Below are 21912 nucleotides of genomic sequence, written 5' to 3'. Positions count from 1 at the left end.
GAACATGGGTGGGTCAGGGGCATTCCCTTAAAATTTGCATAGTGTTATAGAATGGCACAGATCTACACTAAACTTGCATGTTGGAATTTACACCCGGTTTCAGTTGGTGTAACTTCTTGTGCTGTTCTATAAAGGGTGCCAATCCCAGAACACCCTTTATAAAATACCATTCAATGCAGATTTTTTTTCAGGACCAAATTTTGAGTGCCATTTACTGAATCCAGCCATTAACCTGTGTGCCCGCCAGTGTTCCCTCTAAGCGGAGCTCATACATCTTAGAAGTGTCGCTTACAGATTTTACATGCTTGCTCACAAAAATGTTGTTTTGTGCTGTATACAGAAATGCATTGCTAATACTGGTGCTCAAAAATTGTTGGTTTTTAAAATTTGTTGCACTCACAACAAAAAATGTGCACACACCAGGCCACTCCTTGCAGGAAACATTGGTGCACACATCAGTGCCCGCCACAACCTACCACTACCCATTTCTCACCCAGCTACTGCCCTTACCTGTGCTATGCAGCTAGTATGGAATTTTTGCTGCACTGGCCACTTATAACAGTTCCGTGCTAATGGCTACAGCAGTGGCGTAGCCAGACCTGACATTTTGGGTGGGCCCAGAGCTAATATGGGTGGGCACTATATATGAGTAGTGTTTCTTGCCTGCACCAACATAAACCACATACATACTTAGGGCTAGGTTTACTAAGCAGTGCTATGAGCACGTTAGTGTTTTCAACGCACGTAAATGTTTTACACGTGTTAAACACTAATGTGCCCATAGAAATGTATAGGCGTGTTAGCATTTAACGTGGCTTAAATTTACAGGCACGTTAAAAACGCTAACACACCTTAGTAATGTGAAAAAAAACATTATTTTAAAATATAGTTACATTATGCCATATCAAACCACCTACACTTTTTTTTTCTTATTTTACATTAGGCACTGCAGAGACAATCCCCACCCAAAAACCCACCAAAATGAGAGAAATAGACAACTTTTTTAAAATTAACCTGGCACTATTAAAATTTATTACTGGTGAATTTCTGGGTGGGGATGGGCTCCATTGCCTAGGGCAAAAGAAATATGTTTAATGATTAAATATACCTTTTTTTTTGCCCTAGTCAGTGAAGAGTCCACCCCCACCCAGAAGCCCACCACCAGAGCCATCATTTTGATTACAAATGCTAGGGTAATCAAGAGTAATCAAAATGCTGGCTGGTGGAGGGCTTCTGGGTGGGGGTGGGCTCTTCACTGCATACGGCAAAAAAAGTATATTTTAATCATTAAATATACCTTTGTAATCAAAATGATGGCTCTGGTGGTGGGCTTCTGGGTGGGGGTGGACTCTTCACTGACTAGGGCAAAAAAAAAGGTATATTTAATCATTAAACATATTTCTTTTGCCCTAGGCAATGGAGCCCATCCCCACCCTAGGCAGTGAAGTGCTTAACCTACCCAGAAGCCCACCACCACCAGCCAGCATTTATGAGTACAATTACACATTTTAAAAATACATGTATTTATTACCTGGCTCCTGTAGCAGTGTTGTGGGGCCGCGGGGGAAGTTCTACTGCTGCTGCTGTGATTGACCCACTGAAAATCATAGACCCCACTGCAAGCGCAGACTGGCAGGCACAGTGTGGACTAAGGAGCCGCACCCGTGCCGCAACACATTCAGGCCGGCAGCTTTCCCATGCGGCACTGCATGCGGTGCCATCGTGCTGTGCGCTGCGAGCCACCCAGGCCAGGGGGGAGCAGGCAGTAGTACAGCAGCATGGCGCGTGCAACCCCAGAGTGGCCGCTAGACTTTAGTGCGCCAAGAGATCGAAGAGCGGCGCCGCTTGGGGGATAGCGGTAATGCAGGCATTGAGCATCGGAGGGACAAAGAGGGGAGGACTGGGACTGTCCAAAGAGCTGCCGCCTGCCAGTGAGAGTGCCGACAGCCAAAAAAAAGCAGGTAGGTGGTGGTTGAGTGGGCTGCTGCGGCTGAAAAAACTAAGTCTTTGGCAGCGGCTGCTGAGCTGGTGTTTGCACTTTTCAGCGCATAAAATTAGGTGGGCCTGAGCCGAGATTGGGTGGGCCTGGGCCCACCCAGGCACACCCGTAGCTACGCCCTTGGGCTACAGAACATTAACACTCGTGCTAGCTGTTTACAACAGTTTAGTATCATCTTTAGTTTTTTTTTTTTGCACTAATATTCTCACACTAACAATTGTATTTCCGAATTACCAATACACATACCCCGTAATTCTATATAGTCTGCCATAAATTAGGTGCCAATTTGGTGATAATTTTGGCACTCATACAGATGTTAAATGCCAAAAAAAAAAAGAAAAAAGAAAAGAACAGTTGTGCACTTAGGGCCCTTTGTGCTAAGCGGTGGTAAACCAAAGCAGGCTTATGGCTTGCTAAACAGGAAGTACCACCGGGCTACCACAGCAGTCAGGCGGTACTTCCCAACCCTACTGCGCCATCAAATCTGGCGCTACAAAAATATATTCCATTTTTGGAGCGCCAGGATGTACCTGGTGGAAATCAGGCAGTGCCGTGTGCTGCCCGGTTACTGCCAGATTAGTGCAGGAGCCCTTACCGCCACCTCAATTGGTAGCGGTAAGGGCTCCCCTCTAAAATGGCTGCACGGCAAGTGCTTTACTTGCCGCATGGCCATTTCCTGCAGTAAAGGAAGACTTCCCTTTTACCCACTGTGGGGTCTCAGCGCACGTGAAAAACAAGTGCCAATGCCAGCGCAGGTCCCTTTTGCCGCAGCTTGGTAAAAGGGGCCCTTAATCCCCTAATTCTATAAAAATCACCAAAAGTTGAGAATGCAAATTTGGGCGCATGCCCAATTTGTACATGCAATTTAATCAAATAACAAGCTAATTAGTGTCAATAATTGTCTTTAACAAGCAATTATTAGCACTAATTAGATTTAATTGGAATTACACATGAGTAAAAAAAAAAAAAAGGGGGCATGGAAATGGGAGGGTTATGGGTGGGTTATTCTATAAGGGGGATTCGCACAATGTTTCAGTTGGTGCAAAGGGCCATGCCTAAAGTTAGGCATGATTTCTGGGCATAAATGCTATTCTATAAACCATGCCTGCCTTTAATGGTGGCTTTTTCAGTGCTTTATTGTGTAACTGCAAGGGGCGTGCACATGGGTGAGGCATGGGTGGGTCACACACTTACATTTGAAAGTTATAGAACATTTTAAGTCACACAAAGTAGTAACATCTACACCTGCCTTTTACATGGTGTAAGTGAAAGCACCTAGATGGTGTGCAAATGCCAACACAACATATTCTATAATGGAATCTAGGTGCAGGATACTGTTATTAAATACTCTCTTGGTGCATAGGTTTTTGGTACCTAACCTTTAACACTCTTTATAGAATTGTCCACTAAGCGTAGAGACACTACTAAAAGCATTTACCACCTGCTTACAAAAACTTAGTACATCATTTGTTAAGTTCTATTTTAGCATGTTTGTGCATGAAAGTCTGCAAAAATGTAACAATGTTTTTGCATGAACACCTAAGGGGTCTCTGTAGTAAAAATAATATATATGTTAAGGGTTTTTTTTCTGCATGTTGTAACTACCATGCTATTCAGGATGGTCTTTAAAACAGTGCCTCTAGACATTAGTGAGTGTGCACTTAAATTTATTTATTTAGATTGTGCTCACACCTTTTTCAGTAGTAGCTTGAGGTGAGTTACATTCAGAAACACTGGATATTTCTCTGTCCCAGGAGGGCTCACAATCTAAGAATGTCCCTGAGGTAATAGAGGGTTAAGTGACTTGCCCAAGATCACAATGAGTAGCAGTGGGATTTGAAGCAGCCACTGCTGGATTACAAGACTGGTGTTCTAACCACTAGGCCATTCCTCCACTAGTGTACCCCTCCATATAAATGAGGGAGCATCATATGCAAATGAAGCATTACTGGACTCATGGTAAAAAGTTTGGTTTGCTTTCTAAACCCACTGTTTCCTGTAGTTTTGATAAAGTTCCAAGGTTAAATACTTTGCTTGAACAGGTGTCAAATTCTAATAGAGTCCACTGCTATGAAATCCCCCAGTAATAACTGGCTTGAAGTTAAAGTTCTAGTTAGCAAGGGGAATTTCCTCTAGTATCCCATAAAAATCCCACCTCTCTGTGATACCATAGTTCTAGAATTCTTCCAATCCCCATCAGTATTCCCAAACTCAAGTCCCCACCCTCTGAGGTTCTGCTGTTTATGAACAGGAGGGCTGTCCTGCCTGTCTTGCTGCTGGCCACTGGAAGATGACAATAGTGATGACAAATCATATTATTTGAAATAGACCATGTAAAGCCTCATTTACATATGATCCTCTATCATTTACATCCAAGGGATGTGCTAATTTTAGTGTAACATCATCAACCTCTTAAGGCTTTAGTGCTATGTTTAGCTTGTATAAAAAGCTTGTAACATGCACATTAAAGTTTATTACAAAGACCCCTGAGTTGGAGTTATACAAGCAGATTGCCCAAATTTGCATAAGTTCATTTTCTGAACTTTCTCAAGACAAGTACTTTGAGCTGCATTAAAAAGAAGTGCTTCAGGGATGTCACTGGAAATTAAACATGTACGTTGAAGTTTTAAAAAATTGACTCACCTAGTAAACATACCTCTAGTGTAAATCTCTCAGTACCACTTAGGTGTAAATGTACATTTTGACCAAATCAGGGGCGTAGCCAGACCTCGGCAGGAGGGGGTCCAGAGCCCAAGGTGGGGGGGGCACTGTTTAGCTGCCTCCCCCCACCGCCGACTCCCCGCCACTTTGGACCCCCCCACTACCACCGCAACCCCCCCCGCCGCCGCAACCGCAAACCCTCCCACCACCGCCCGCTCCCTGCTCTGCTGCCGCATCAGGTACCTTGTTTGCTGGCGGGGGTCCCCAATCCCCGCCAGCCGAAGAGTCTCCTTCAGCTCGGGTCGACTCCGGCGCCTTCGTTGTGTGATCATCTGTTTCTGACACCTTACGTCCTGCACTGTGCATGTAGCCCCGTGCAGGACGTAAGGTGTCAGAAACAGATGTTCACACAACGAAGGTGCCGGAGTCAACCGGCACTGAAGACTCTTCGGCTGGTGGGGATTGGGGACCCCTGCCAGCAAACAAGGTACCTGATGCGGTGGAGGGCGAAATCTGTAGGGATCCATGCCCCCGTGGCCCCATGTAGCTACGCCCCTGGTCCACTTAACAAGCTATTATGCAAACAGAAGCTATCTAGTGCATGAAAGCCAATGGTTCTGTATTGGGCTGAAAAATAAGAGCATGCAAATTTACCCAGAGTGGCTAAAGATACAGTATAAGAGGTAGGAATAATTATCCCCATCCTTCTTTCACTAAACCAAGCAACTGACTTGCTTTATTTATTTTTAAGGCACAGAGTGGATATTTGTCAGACTTGTGAGTTCTTGTACCAAGTAGAGCGCTGCTGAGCCCGGTACTCGGCCCAGGTTCTGAATGGCGGCCGGACAATCCCGGGTTTCACCTGTGCTGACTGCCATTCCCCAGAGGTTGAGCCCCTAGGTGCTGGCAGCCTGCAGGACGTATGAGACGAAGCTGGAAGCGGGATGGTGAGCGTATCGGCCAGGCAGGCAACAGGCAAGAGAGTGATCCAGATACAGGCAAAATCAATAGGCAGGCAGCAGGCAGGGGAGTGATTCAGGGACAGGCAATGTCAATAGGCAATCAACAGGCAAGCACCATCTCTCTGAACAAACTCAGAGAAAAACTACACACACATGGTTCAGGGCTGTGCCAGTCAAGTGTGTGTGTCGACAGGACCCCACGCAGCCTGAGGACGCTGCTTGCATTGAGGTAGGGGACATGACAATGTTTACTAGCCTCTTCTGATAATTCTAATTGTGTGATATTAGAAATACCACCATGCTCCTTTTTAAATATTTCAGCAGAAATACCATGACATTCTTGATAACTAAGCAACCTGCTCATTGATTTTTACTTTATACCTTTCCAAAGTTATTACTAAAAACCTACTTGAAAATGCTTTGTCATTAATGTCTTTCGATCATCTTCAATTTGTCGAAACTTGGCCTTCAGCCCCTTCATTTGAGTTTCCATTTTTAAAACATACTGGAAATCCCTCTGGGTCCGTAGGTTTAGCACTTCAATTGACTGTGACATATTCTGAACCTGTTGAGAAGGAAAAGCGATTGTCTCATTCACAGTATTCAAGGCATTTCATTTTCATGTCACCTTGTACTTAAGTCAAGCAGGATGTCATCATACCTCTCTGTTAAAGCTTTTATATAATGAGACACTTTAGTTTGTAACTGTATGAGTGCTTTACAAAATGAGATACTTTTATAACAGAGCACCTATACTGAAGGCAACTGCTTTATCCCACCCCGAACCAGCCCCAATAGTAGGGAAATTCAAATATGCAAATTTAGATCTGCTCTGAAGATAGTGTAAATGTCTGTTTGACCTAGGGATACACATTCAATTCATTTGCATGTCTTAAAATTCAAGGGTCAATACTTGAAGTACCTGTTACTCCAGATAATTAGCTCTCACTGGACCCAGGAAGTGATATTTAGCGGCATTACCTGGATAATGCTGCATAATATTATGCCTGATCACTTCAGCACTATCTGGGTGGTGCTAGGATGGAATGGGGGTGGAGCTAAAGTAGAGCCATAAGTAATCCAGGTACTGTGGATATTCAGTGCTGTCCTCCAGATAATTATACAGGTAAGCTGGGTCAGAGAAAAAGCTGTCAACTTTCCTAGATTGATATTTGGGTACTAGCACTATCCAATTAGCTTCTGGCAGCTGTAAAATACCCATATGTATCTGGGTATAGAAAAAACTGTGGTGGATATAGTTTTAAAAAACACTGATCGCTACAGGTTTATTATTACTCCCTTAGCAAACACGCAATCGATTTAACAAGCATTAACATATGAAATAATGTGTGTGCATTAAAAAATTCTAATGCACATTAAATATTTTTGATTAAAATGAATGGCTGATTCCAACCAAAAACATCCAAAAATGAACTGAAAAATAATTTGCCTGTATATATCCCTTTTTGTACTCTACCTGTACACATTGTGGAGGGGCATAATTGAAAGGGACATCCTCATTTTGATTTGGACGTCATCACAAAACATCCCCATCCAGGGGCGGGGAAACCTATATTTTCGAAACAAGAAGGATGTCCATCTTTCGTTTCGATAATACGTTCAGGGACGGCCAAATCCTGAAATTTGGTCATCCTTAGAGATGGTCATCCCTAGACTTGGTCGTTTCTGATTTTCGGAGATAATGGAAACCAAGGACGTCCATCTCAGAAATGACCAAATGCAATTCATTTGGTCATGGGAGAAGTCAGTATTTGTAGTGCACTGGTCCCCCTCACATGCCAGGACACCAACCAGGCACCCAAGGGGGCACTGCAGTGGACTTCATAAATTGCTCCCAGGTACATAGCTCCTTTACCTTGTGTGCTGAGCCCCCCAAACCCCAATACCCACAACTGTACACCACTACCATAGCCCTTACGGGTGAAGGAGGGCACTTAGATGTGGGTACAATGGGTTTGTGGTGGGTTTTGGAGGGCTCGCTGTTTCCTCCACAAACGTAACAGGTAGGGGGGGTATGGGCCTGCGTCCGCCTGTCTGAAGTGCACTGCACCCACTAAAACTGCTTCAGGGACCTGCATACTGCTGTGATGGGTCGGAGTATGACATCTGAGTTTGAAAGATGTTTTTTGAGGGTGGGAAGGGATTAGTGACCACTGGGGGAGTAAGGGGAGGTCATCCTCGATTATCTCTGGTGGTCATCTGGGACGTCCTTGTTTCTTTCAATTATGGGTCGAGGACGTCCTAGTGTTAGGCATGCCCAAATCCCACCTTCGCTACGCCTCCAGTATGCCCCCTTGAACTTTGGCCGTTCCTGCAAAGGAAAGCAGGTGGGGACATCCAAAATCGGCTTTCGATTATACCAATTTAGACGATCCTGTGAGAAGGACGCCCATCTTCCGATTTATGTCGAAAGATGGGTGTCCTTCTCTTTCGAAAATTAGCCCAATAGGTTCCCTTTTACCAAGCTGCAGCAAAAGGGGGCCTGCGCTGGCGTCGACACATGTTTTTCATGCGCACCGAGGCCTCCTTTTACCACAGTGGTTAAAAGGGACGTCTCTCTTTCCTGCAGGAAATGGACATGTGACAAGTAAAGCACTTGCTGCGTGGCCATTCTGGGGGGAGCCCTTACCGCCACTCATTGAGGTGGCGGTAAGGGCTCCTGTGCTAGTCCGGCAGTAAACGGGCAGCATGTGGCACTACCTGATTACTGCCGGGTACACTTCGGCACTACAAAAATAATTATATTCTATAAAGGTTATATTCCTAAAATTATGCTCCTAAATTAGGAGCACACTCTATGCTTCAAAATAGATTATGCTCCTAATTTAGGAGCCTAAATTTAAGAGTGTAAATTATGCTCATAAATTAGAAGCATACATTAGCAGCATAACCTTTATAGAATAAGGACCAAAGCATGTGGGGACCGGTTTAAAGATCTCAATATGTATTCTTTGGAAGAAAGACCATTGGACAAATAATAAAGACATTTAAATATCTATGCAGCATAAATGCATAGGAGGTGAGTCTTTTTCAATTGAAAGGAAGCTCTAGAACGAGGGGGCATAGGATGAAGGTGAAAACGGATAGAAAGGGTGGTGAATTCGCCTCCTGGTGGAAGTGGTGGAGACGAAAACAGTATCTGAATTCATGAGGATCTCTAACAAAGTGATAGGGAGAGTAGATGGCATGGATGGGCAGACTGGATAGGCCAAATGTCTTTATCTGCCTTTATTTTTCTATGTTCTATTTATAGAATAACGCTGAGTGCCCAACTAGCACTTATATGCACTAGTATTCTACAATTTATGCATAGAGATGGTGCTTAAATTTAGGCACCAAGTTATAGAATGTGGGAAGGTGGGTAATGGGCATCAAACAAAGGCCCAACTCACTCAGTAGAGAATAGCATGACTGCTGTCAGCACCTGAGCCCTAACCAATAAGCTGAAATTGAATGCTCAAAAAACCAAGGTCCTATGGTTCCGAAATGAGGGAGTTGAGGTCCCATCATCAATATCCTTGTCCAATGGTCAAAGCTTTACAGTTGAGTCTGAAACCAGAGTACTAGGGGTCTTGCTCAATTCTTCATTCACCTTCTCAACCCATATTAACCAGATATGAAAAAAAAACACTATTCAAAATAAGACAGCTACATCTAGTCAGACCATTCTTCAATCAAAAAACCTTCGCATTACTAGTCCAAATGTTAGTCCTACCTCACTTGGATTACTGTAACTGTCTATTTCTTGGCATTAAGTGTCAATATCAGAAAAAACTGCAAATCATATAGAATACAGCTGCTAGACTAATATACAGATTAAATAGATATGCCAGTGTTTCAACTCATCTCAACAAACTGCACTGGCTCCCCATAGCACAAAGACTCGGGTTCAAAGCTGCTTGTTTAGTTTTTGAAATCCTACAGGGGTTCACCTCTGAACTGCTGACTAAAACCGCTTTGCTACATCTGGTTCAGTCTAAGAGACTGAAAGAACAACTGATGCTAGCATCACCATTTCAAAAGACAACTCAATATCAGAAGATTTACAGCTCTCTATTCCCCGTACTTGGAGTTAAAATATGGAGCACTCTACCTATAGCCATCAGAACAGAAAACAGCTACCTTAGCTTCAGGAAGAGGCTAAAAACCTCTCTCTTCCAAAGACTGCTTCATAATAATTCATTATGACTTTTTCCTCCTAGTACCACCCACTATCCTTGCTTATAATATTTTTGATCTCATACATTACATCAATGATATCTAATCTTCCCATACCTCACACTAGAACTACCTGCTTTTGTCTCACCTAGATTATAAATCTCACTGAACCCTGGAAAAGGGATATTAGTGGTATACAAGAATTGATTTGAATTTGAGTGTGAATTAATATCAGCACATATGTTGTAGAATTGCCCCCCTAAAGGACCCTTTTACTAAAGCTTAACGTGTGCTAAATGCTAAGAAGCATGGGTTTCTTAGCATTCAGCATATGCTAATCCTGTTAGCTGTGTTAAGCTTTAGTAAACTGCCCCCTAAGTAACTAATGGTTAGTGCAATGGGCTGAGAACCTGGGGAATTGGGTTTAATTCCCACTGTGGCTCCTTGTGACCCTGAGTAAGTCACTTAACCCTTGAATGCCCCAAGTACCAAACTTAGGGGCCCCAAAGGCATGCTAAGAAGTGGCCTGTGCTACTTTTAACAGGAGATTTTCCTATGCACTTAGGCCACCTCTTAGGGCATTTGCCAAAAAAGTTGAATTTCTATTTTCGGCAATAATGGTCAGGCACTATTCTAAAATTAGCACCTGGCCATTTACCACATGAGCCCATACTGCCTCCTATTTACTTGGTGGTAAGGGCTAACCCCGTGGTAATCAGACAGCACCACTAGGAATGACCCCCGTGGTAGAAAATAGAAAAGTATTTTATAACATGGGAAACTGCACATGACAACTTTGGAACTACTGCTCGGCTTCTGCACTACCCCAGCAGTAGGGCCGATTTGGCGTGTGCTACCCATGCAGTAGCCCTACTGCGCCTTTGTAAAAGGGACCCTTAGATTGTGAGCCCAGTAGGTACAGAGAAATTACCAAGTGAAAAGGAGGAGTAGGGTGAGCTGGCTCTTCCAAGCAACGAGGGAGACATGTACAAGGTTCCAGATCTTTATTGAAAAACACCAAAAGACTCAACACAGCTGCTCTGTTTCAGTGCCAAAGCACCTGCCTCAGCTGTCTTACAATAAATGCGATGATGTTTCCTTGTTTTGGGTTATTAATGCAAGAAACAAAGCTAATATTGCTTCACTTGGACCCCCTTGGTGGACTCCAGAAGTATATTGAATGATTTTTGGATTTTCAACATTAGCTTTGTTTCTTGCATTAATAACCTGAAACAAGGAAACGTCATCGCATTTATTGTAAGACTTCTGAGGCAGGTGCTTTGGCACTGAAATACAGCAGCTGTGTTGAGTCTTTTGGTGTTTTTCAATAAAGATCTGGAACCTTGTACACGTCTCTCTTGTTGTTTGGAAGAACCAGCTCCCCCTACTCCTCCTTTTCGCTTGATTGACTCTCGTAGGGACTTACTGCACCGCCTCCTTTCTGTGGGTGCTCTTAACCACATAGAAATTACCTGCATTCAATAAATGTTAACCACTTTGGTTATACCACAGGAAGGCAGTATATCAAGTCGATGACCCTTTATTACTTATTATTATTATTATCGTTACTCTGGGAAGAAAATATCATGAAACTCTTGTATCAATGTGCAACAAAACAATGTAAAATATATTATCCAACTTAACAAGACAGGTAGATTGAGTTAGCTGAAATGCAATTACAGTAGGTACTAAAGGTTTTCCCAGAAAGTAATTTAGTGCTAAGCTGGACATATAAAATGTTTTGTATTACAGTGTTCTATCCTAAAATTGGATCACCTTTATATGTATTTACTTTTTCACTCTAATCACGTATGAATCACTTCTCTTAAAAGCTCAAAGCAATTTACAATATATTACCAATAAACACAGTCACAAAATGAAACCTACAACTTTATTAATAATTAAAATAAACCTTGGCGTTAAATCACATAGTTCACCTAAATGCAATACTCAATGCAGTCTGGTTAAGAAAAGAATCTCACATTCTCCTGATGCAAGGGAAATTACCTTAAAAATCTATAGACAATAGGATAATCTAAAAGGCCAATAAACAACAATCCCCCAGATTCTTTATATGTTGCCCAAAGTTCCATGGGTGTACTTCTAAGATGCATGCACAAATATATTGGATAATGAGCTCTGAAGCATCAAGCAACTTACTAGAATTTAAATGTACAACTTTACGACTTTTCCATAGATTCAGTGTAGGGAACAGCTAAATGTCAAAGAAAACTTTTGTTTAGAGTTTAATTCCCTTTCTCACACTCACCTCATGCCTGATCTCTATTTTTTTTAAAACTGGGATTTATTAACCGCCTTTATGAAGAGATTCATCCAAGGTGGTTTACAGCAGGTACAGTTTAACATAAAACTTGCAATTTTTGATAACAGAATAGCAATAATAAAATAACTAAGAATAAACATAAATACAATAAATAAGGTAGACTTGAAAACAGTAAATTGAAACCTAATAATAGAACTAATGTTAAACAGTATCAAAACCATACGCATTTAACAGCACTGGAATTCAAATGCCAAAGATATAATACAATGTTAGCATAACACTAATGATGCGCCTAATAAGCAAGCAGTAGAATATTCAACTAACATAGATATGATGCTAAAGATTTTCTACAATACAGCTTAACATATAGCTGAAGGACCAAAAGCAGATATATGATGGGTCTTTATTTATAGGCCTTTGAAACAATTAGGCAGCTACAAGGTTTAAATAGTGTATCTTTATGAGTCAGTAATTAGCTCCTGGCCTCCATTGTCTCATTTACCACCCCCCCCCCCCCCCCTTAGATTGTGAGCTCACCAGGGACAGAGAAAGTACCTGTATATAATATGTAAACAACTAATTGTACCACAAAAAGATGGTATATCAAGTGCCTTACCCTTAATGGTTAGAGCAGCAGACTGGGAATGAGCAGCTCCTTTTGGCCTTGGGCAAGTAGCTGAACCCTACAGCCTTAGGAGAAGGCAATGGCAAAACAGTCATGTATCATGCCATAGAAACCATAAGGGGGGGGGGGGAAATCCCTCACTGCATGGTCAGCAGGAGTCAAATCTGACAAGGGCACATCTGGATTAGTGAATCTGTGCAGGTCATACTGACCTTGCAAGCATTCTTCAATGTACAGCATATGGTCCTCCGAAATGTTCCCATACATTTGCTTTCTGCGTATGCCACTCTAGTTAATTTAATTTTATTTTTTTTTGCTTAATCTGGATAAAAATTTAGCAAAACTCAGTAACTTTTTGAAGGGCTGAAAGTCATTTTGAATTCAAAGAACAGTGTAACTTATTCTTCTGAGCAGAGATGCTTGATCAGCTGAGATATCACAAATGGCAACTACGTTAATAATCTGCCACAATATTGCACATTTCCAAAGACTCAATAGAAAATGTCCATGACACTATACAAACCATAATGGGTGAATTCTATAAGTTGCACCTAAAAAATCAGTGCTAAAACCCCCTGTTTAAGCGCTATAAGCTGCATCTAAAGTTAAGTGCAGTTTATTGAATAATGCTTAAGTCCCAGGGGTCACACGTAAATTTAGGTGCATCCATTTGCACCAGTGAAAATGTGGTGCAAATGCCCCCACCTAAATTTACACAAAAAATCTCCTTATTCTATAATTGCACTCATAAATCAAAAGCACGCCCACAATCCACTCCAAAGCATCCATGACCCTCCCATTTCCATGCCCTCTTTTTCAGGACATGTGTAAAATATAGGCATGGATCACACACCTATATTTGCGCCACACATACATCCTAATTGATTCAAATTAGTTCCAATAATTGCTTGTTAAAAAAATTAAATCGCAAGCACAAATTGGGCAACTTTTATGGACTTTGTGGGAATACGTGCAAATGTCTGTGTCTGTAAGAGAAAGGAGTGATAGTGAGGCAAGCCAAAATGACATTCCCATGCACCATCCCCAAAGTCTAAAAATGGTTCTAAAATTGCACAATTTAATTGAATAATGAGCCAATTAGCGCCAATAGTAAAGACTCCCCTTTATCACTGACCCAACATGAGATTTTCAAAGGCAAACTCCATAGAGAGTTTGGCTTTCAAAATTGCCCTCAATGGGGGTAATTTTATTAAGTAATATCTGCATGTAAAGGTCTTTTATAAAATAACATTGCCATATACGTGCATATGAATGCATGTGTGATCTCATAGGCACATGCATTCATATGCACGTATATGGCAATGTTATTTTATAGAAGACCTTTACATGCAGATATTACTTAATAACATTGTGCTTACAAGATCACACATATGTGCCATGTCACAGGGGCACAGCTTAGACAGAGCAAAGGTGAAGTTCTGATGTGCATGTGTATTTTATAAAATGTACATGTATAAAGTATGTTCACACATTTACACTTCCTTCAGCGTGGGTGTACATCTGTGTATATGAATATTGCACACAACTGGGGCTTGCTCAGGAAGGATGTGAGTAACTGTGTTGTCTTTAGGGGAAGGGATTTGGTATACCACCTTTTTGTGGTTACAATCAAAGTGGTTATACGTATTATACTCAGGTACTAATTTTGTACTTGGGGCAATGGAGGGTTAAGTGACTTGCCCAAGTCTCAGGGAGCTGCAGTGGGAACTGAACCAGTTCCCCTTGTTCACAGCCACTGCACTAACCATTTGGCTACTCTTTCATTATCAGATAGGTTTAAAATAAGACAATTTTTTGAACTTTTCACACAGGCACCCTGTTATGGATTGACTGTAAAATGTCTGACTGAATATTGGCAGGGCTTTTTCTCAGCAAGTGTGCACCAGTATGGAGTACCAGAACCTTTTTTCCTGCCTTCCAAAAATATCCCACCCATCCAATTAGACATCTCACTCAAAGTCTCTAGCATATTTTTTTCCAGTCATACACAAGCCAGCCTTAAACCTTCAGTTTGAAAAAAGGCAGTCATCTCTCGGGTATAGCTATTCTACCTCTTGATGAATGGCTAGTTCTGTAGTTAGAAGGATCCTCAATATAATCAATGCATATTGCTGTTTAAAGTGATATGAAAGTTGTGCGAACACAACTTGGGCTGTCCTTGGGCCAGCAAAAAAATAATTAAGGGCCCATAGAAATATGATGGTCACCTACTCAGCACACACTGATGCTTAGCATGCGCTAAAAAAGCTAATGTGTCTCTAGCACGGCTTAATAACCAGGGTCCTAAAGGCCCATTTTACTACGCCGCGTAGGTGTGTACACGCATCCTCCATGCATCAGTTTTGAACTACCGCTCAGCTACCGTGTGGCCCGGGCGGTAATTTCATTTTCTACGCTCTCCCACTGCGCGCCATGGAAAATTTCTGGCACATGGCGCTAACCAGACGGTAATCAGCATAGTACGTGCACTGATGAATACTGCCCCATTAACACGTGAGACTTTACCGCTAGGTCAATGGGTGGCAGTAAGGTCTTGGGCCCAAAATGGACGTGCACCAATTTTTATTTTGACACATATCCACTTTTATTATGAAGCCTTAGCCTTATGTTGGCCTTACTTAGCGCTAAGAGGTGGAGATCATATATTATCTCTAGCCATCCCTGCTTTTTGCCCTAGGAGGCTTGGAGGGGCATTTTCAAAAGAAACGTCTAAGTTGGAATTTGGACGTCTTTGTAAAACATCCAAATTCAGAGTCAGGGAAAAGGTCATTTTTGAAAAAAGATGGACGTCCATCTTTTGTTTCGAAAATACCAAGGACATCCTTGGATTTGGACGTCCTTAGATTTGGACGTCTTTGATTTTCAGTGATTTTCGAAGCCAAAGACGTCCATGTCAAAAACGTCCTAATGCAAGCCATTTGGTCATGGGCAGAGCCAGCATTTGTAGTACACTGGTTCCTCTAACATACCAGGACAGCAATCAGGCACCCTAGGGGGCACTGCAGTGGACTTCATAAAATGCTCGCAGGTACATAGCTCCCTTACCTTTTGTGCTGAGCCCTCCAACCCCCCCCCCCCCCAAAAAAAAAAAACCCACTACCCCCAACTGTACATCACTACCATAGCCCTTACGGGTGAAGGGGGACACCTATATGTGGATTTTGGAGGGCTCGATGTTTTCTCCATAAATGTAACAGGTGGGGGGGGGGGGGGTATGGGCCTGGGTCCACCTGTCTGAAGTGAACTGCACCCACTAAAACTGTTCCAGGGACCTGCATGTGCTGTCATGGACCTGAGTATGACATCTGAGGCTGGCATAGAGACTGGCAATCAATACTTTTAATGATTTTTTTTGAGGATGGAAAGGGGTTAGTGACCACTGGGGGGGGGGGGAGTAAGGTGAGGTCATCCCCGATTTCCTCCGGTGGTCATCTGGTCATTTCTGGCACCTTTTTATGCCTTATTTGCAATAAAAACAGGTCCGGGTGAAAATGTCCAAGTTTTAATCTTGGACGTCTCTGCTTTTTTCCATTATGGCTCAAAGATGTCCAAGTCTTAGGAACGGCCAAGTCCCGCCTTCACCACGCCTCCGATACACCCCACACAGATTTGGACATCCTTGTGACGGACTTTTGCTAGAGACATCCAAAATCGGGTTTCGATTATACCGATTTGGACGTCTGAGAGATGGACATCCAAGTGCTGATTTATGTCGGAAGATGGACGTCCATCTCTTTCGAAAATGAGCCTGTTGTTCTACTCTGATCCAAACCACTTTTACTTTTTTTTAGTGAAATACTGCAGCCCACTGATAGCCTCTGGGTTTATTGTACAGGCCCCCTCCCTGCCCATCTTCAAATCCTTACTCAAAGCCTACCTCTTCAATGTCGCCTTCGGCACCTAACCACTATACCTCTATTCAAGAAATCTCGACTGCCCCAATTTGACATTTCGTCCTTTAGATTGTATGCTCCTTTGAGCAGGGACTGTCCTTTTTTGTTAAACTGTACAGCGCTGCGTAACCCTAGTAGCATAGGCGGTCGGTGGCCCAACTGTTTGGGGAGGCTAAAGGGGCGGGGTTAGTGGGTGGAGCCAGGGGCGGAGCTTATATACATAATTGTCTGATAACACACAGAAAAAAAATAAATAAAAATAAAAGTCACAATTAATACCTTTTATTAAATTTAGATATTAGATATGTATCATATGTCAAAGAATAAAGTGGTTGCTCAAAGCATATTCTAACCACAATCGCTCAACTGCAAAACACTATGCACAACTTTGTGCAAAAACACACTCAGAACCTTACTGTACCATAAATATTACCTAAAACACCAATATACCACCCATACGGAAAATGCAGACCGTCAACAATATGAAACAAGGGATCATATCATCACAATTCTCATGTAGAGCCACAAAACACCCTAATTCATGTTTAATGTGGGATAAAATGCCATAAATAAGTAAATAAATATAAACTTTTAATGTTGAGCACCTGATTCTCAAAGTGGACATATTCCAAACACTATAATGAAAATAAAATGATCTATTCTACCTTTGTTGTCTGGTGAGTTTTTCTTATCATGCTGGCCCAGTATGATTCTGCTGCTATCTGTCCTCAGTGCAGGTCAGGAAGTCATCCTCGTTAAATATCTCCCTGGCAACCCAGGACACCTCCCAGCAGTAAGGTAAACAAACCATAAACCAATTTCTACAACTGGACAAGGCTAGAGGGCTTTCACTGCAGCTCCTGCTGTGAGGATGGAGGTAAATCAACAATTTAAACCCCTCAGAGCACAGCAGGGGAGGCTTAGCCTGTCCAAGCCTCTTATACGGGGCGCCTATGCCTAGTAGCGCTCTAGAAATGTTAAGTAGTAGTAGTAGTGGTTCATGTTGGCCACATGCTGACATTACTATATTTCCTTAAAAAGGTATAGAGGATTTTTTTTAAAAAGGTGGCATTTACAAGTCTCTGCTCGATAGGGTTGCCAACTAGATCCAGATTTTCCTGACAGGGTTGACCCAGTCCTGGGCTTACTCCAATGCATGCAGGGTCTTGTACTTTTACTTTTCTTAGGGAATCCAATGGGAAAATCTGAACCACAAGTCCCTGCATGCAATGGAGTAAGCTCAAGACTGGATCAACCCTGCTGGGCAAATCTAGATCTAGTTGGCAACCCTACTGCTCGATAGGCTCAGAGCTATCAAGTTATCCATTCCAGGAGGAAGACTTTTGGGCTGGTCCTGGTTTTAAACTCACATTCCAAAACAGTGTAGTATTTGTAGTCCATGATTCTACCCTTTGAAATCAGGGCTGTAGGTCCCATAATGCACCTTGATGAAGTTGGCAGAAACCCAGGACTGGCCAAAAAGACTCCCTCTTTGAATGAGTAACTTGGCAGCTCTGTAGGCTACAAATGTGTGTTGTACCTCTGTAAAATTTTTGTCAGCCGTTTTTGGACTAGGTAGCCCTGCAGCTTGTAACCGTGGTTTCATCAGTCCAGGCACCAGCTAACTTTTCTTGGGTCAGCACCTGAGACCAGGGCCACAAAATCAAACCAAATGTATTTCTCTTAGTCCCCTTTGACTCACTGAGCTGGGCACAGGCTGGGGCTGGATAAAAATCCGGAAGGTTGTAGGGTTTTGAGCTGGGACATTATTTCTCTTTTACTCTCTCCTCTTTCCTTTATCAGTCTGGGAACAAATTAAATTCACTCTCGCTCAAAGAAAAGACTCCAGTCCAGAGAGTTCTACAAAACAACCAACTTTACTGAATATTTTGCAACAGCCAGTTCAAATCTTCTTTGAATCAAACCACCAATTTATAATCCAACTTGATAGCAAATGCAAACTATAAGTCCAGAGCAAACTAAGGGATATGGTGTATCTTCTCAGGTTCAATTTATAATCCTACAGTATGTACATATTTACAGCTCCTCCTATCCATACCCATCCCTTCTGGGTGAAACAATCTAAGGCTATGCCTGCAGCATTTGTGCAGCAAGCAGATCTCCCTTGGGATCAGACCTCCCTGTCTGTCCACACCCTCCTCCAAAGGAGTACCTCTCTGGACTACCACTTTTGGCTCTGGAGCACTCCTCCTTCTCACAGTTAATGCTTTATTGGCAGAAACCTTCCTCTTTGATCAGCCTTAGTTTCTTGAGCCCATCCAGGACTCAGTAGCGCAGCTAGGTGGAACGCCAGGGGAGTGGCCGCTCCACCAAACGGAGTTCTGCTGGGCGCCTATTTTTTTCTCATTGTGTTGCATTGAAAACGTGCACCGGCGCCAGCGGAAGTCTGCTCTCACATCGCTTTCGCTCTCCCCGCGCCGTCAACTTGGCTCCGCTTCTGCCAGGACTCCTCCTCTCCAATGGTCCTGGCAGGGGTACAGGCAAACAAAGACCTCGTGTACTCACCAGCAATAATATTTATTAACTCATAACTCCTCCCACGCTAGGACTCAGCAAACAATCAGTAGTCTTATGGGTCTTGACAGTCTCATAAGACTTCTGCAGGGAGTCCTGGCTGCCATTTTAAGTACGGCTGTGCCAGGCAGGGGGAATAGCGGCAGTACAATGGGCAGGAAAGAACATGTTCCCCCCTGCATAGGCCACTAGATCACCAGTGGTGTGCCTTTAAAAGTAGGCCCAGGGAGGGTTGTAGTGTGCGGCGGGCATCAGGGAGAGCCTCTGGGCACCCTAGAGCCTCTGGGCCCTCGTGCACTGCCCAGTTGCCCAAATGGTCAGTCTGCCCCTGGCAAGCTGCAAGAGGCAGGGCCAACAGTTAATAAAAGAGATTTAATTGAGAAAATTCTGGTCTTTGCTTGCCCACCCCACTGAGACCCTGAGCACTGAGGGGGAAGTCTCAGAACCAAGAGAGGGGAATTTGCAGTGTGTGGTGATTGAAGCCTCAGTCACAGGGCAGAGGGTGTCTGCAGAATGTTCTTGGTCTGAGAATAAGAAGGAGGCCTGGGGAAAAACACACTCTGGGTAGGAGAAGTGGTAGCGGGAGAGCCTCACTTCTGGCAGGACTTTCATTGGATGCTCAAAGCAGTGCACTTTTTCTAGTGAAAAAGGTGCCAGTACTCAAATGCTAGGCCACCCTTCAGGGGTGGGGGTAATCACTGAGGGACGCTCCCCACAATAGCCAGGCCCCCTGCAACCAGTCACAGAACCTATGACAAGGCAGAATTGGTGTGTAGAGCCTGAGCTCTTTCATTAAAACTTGGGTTCCATGGGTGAATTTTAGCAGACAATGGAAAAGGTGCCGGTACTCAGTACCCCCAAGTGCCCCCTCAAAAAAAAAAAACCCTGGCTCAAAGAAACCTTGATCTGAGATGGGACAGAGTTGATAGAGACTGAGATTAATTGATTCTGACTTTGCAAGCCTTGAAATCATTGGGAAAGAACGTCTGAAACAATTCCATAATCATCTGATGCCCTGAAACTGTACAGATCAAGTTGACTGTTTATGAAATTGCTCATTTAAATTGATGTTCAGTAAAGCAGGTTGAAGCAAACACCTGAGACTGCCGGTTCTGATTTGAGTGACAGTGAACCTGAGAGTGCCCGACAACCAACTACTCCATGGCCTACTTTTCTAATCATCAAAAAGTACGTCAAAAAATGCATCATGCCCCTATTCCGCCATGACCCTCCCATTTCTGTGCACCCTTTTTGAACTTGCGTGTAAAATTTAGGAACAGAACCTGTGCCTAAATTTATGTGTATATATTTCAATTAAACCTAATTAGTGCTAATGCTTGGTGCCAATTAGCTCATTATTCAATTAAATTGTGTGTGTGCAAATTGGGCACACATCCCAAATTTGCGTGCACAATTTTTAGCAATTTTATAGATTTCAGGGGCTAACATCTAGAATATTATAAGTGCTGTGTGTATCTCTGGCATGTAGGCACAAGCAGTATGTCTGGCATAATTGCTTGCACCTAAGTTAGACATGTGTATCTAACCTGTTACACTAGTTTTCTATCAAAGAAAATTGGAACCTACTGTCCTTTACAGAATATGCACCAATCTGGTGTCTATATTTTGTCGCACTGTTAGAGAATTGCCTTTCACCCGAGAGCCAGGGTTAGGGGCAGGACAGGAGCTGCTGAAAAGCAGACCTAATTAATGCATCAAAGGAGTGGATATGTTGCAGCATAAGTTAATATTTAACAGCACTGCTTAGACATAGTACTGTCAACTATGTGGATAAAATAAAGCAGTCGCCTCTGAAGCTCAGGCCTGATATGGATGAAAACATTGTAAAAGAAAATGTATTACCTTTGCTGGCTCATGAAATGCAAGTTCCAGTAGATTCTTCTATAATGAAGAAGCATACTGGAACTTTGTAGCTCAGTAGCAGGTTTATTTTCGAAAGAGAAGGGCGCCCATCTTTCGACACAAATCACAAGATGGGCGTCCTTCTCACAGGGTCGCCCAAATTGGCATAATCGAAAGCCGATTTTGGGTGTCCTCAACTGCTTTCCATCCCAGGGATGACCAAAGTTCACGGGGGGGGGGGGGGGGGGGTGTCGGAGGTGTAGCGAAGGCGGGACTGGGGCGTTTCTAACACATGGGCGTCCTCGACCGATAATGGAAAAAAGAAGGGTGTCCCCGACGAACACTTGGGCGACTTTACCTGGTACTTTTTTTCTTACGATCAAGCCAACAAATGTGCCCTAAATGACCAGATGACCACCGGAGGGAATCGGGGATGACCTCCCCTTACTCCCCTAGTGGTCACTAACCCCCTCCCACCCTAAAAGAAATATTTAGTGCCAGACTCTATGCCAGCCTCAAACATCATGACCAGCTCCATGGAGCAGTTTTAGTGGGTGCAATGCACTTCAGCCAGGTGGACCCAGGCCCACCCTCCCCCCACCTGTTACACTTGTGGTGGTAAATGTGAGCCCTTCAAAACCCACCACAAACCCACTGTACCCACATGTAGGTGCCCCCCTTCACCCAAATGAGCTATGGTAGTGTTGTACAGTTGTGGGGAGTGGGTTTTAGTGGGGGCTCTGCACACGCGGTAAGGGAGTTATGCATCTGGGAGCAATTTGTGAAGTCCACTGCAGTGCCCCCTAGGGTGCCTGGTTGGTGTCTTGGCATGTCAGGGGGACCAGTGCACTACCAATGCTGGCTCCTCCCACGACCAAAGGGCTTGAATT

At 43.3% G+C, this 21912-nt stretch overlaps 1 protein-coding gene across 4 annotated transcripts in view; it reads right to left on the bottom strand.

Moving 5' to 3' along the window:
* OLFM3 (olfactomedin 3) overlaps positions 1-21912 on the bottom strand; it is a 129761-nt gene that overhangs the window by 68628 nt on the left and 39221 nt on the right. For all 4 annotated transcript variants that reach the window (XM_030206236.1, XM_030206235.1, XM_030206234.1 and 1 more), the window contains one exon: positions 6032-6187. In XM_030206236.1, the coding sequence (XP_030062096.1) occupies positions 6032-6187 (156 nt within the window). The remainder of the gene's footprint in view (positions 1-6031; positions 6188-21912) is intronic.

Source organism: Microcaecilia unicolor, chromosome 6 (genome assembly GCF_901765095.1).
Source record: "Microcaecilia unicolor chromosome 6, aMicUni1.1, whole genome shotgun sequence".
NCBI classification, from domain to species: Eukaryota; Metazoa; Chordata; class Amphibia; order Gymnophiona; family Siphonopidae; genus Microcaecilia; species Microcaecilia unicolor.
This window is presented reverse-complemented; position numbering and strand designations above follow the sequence as displayed.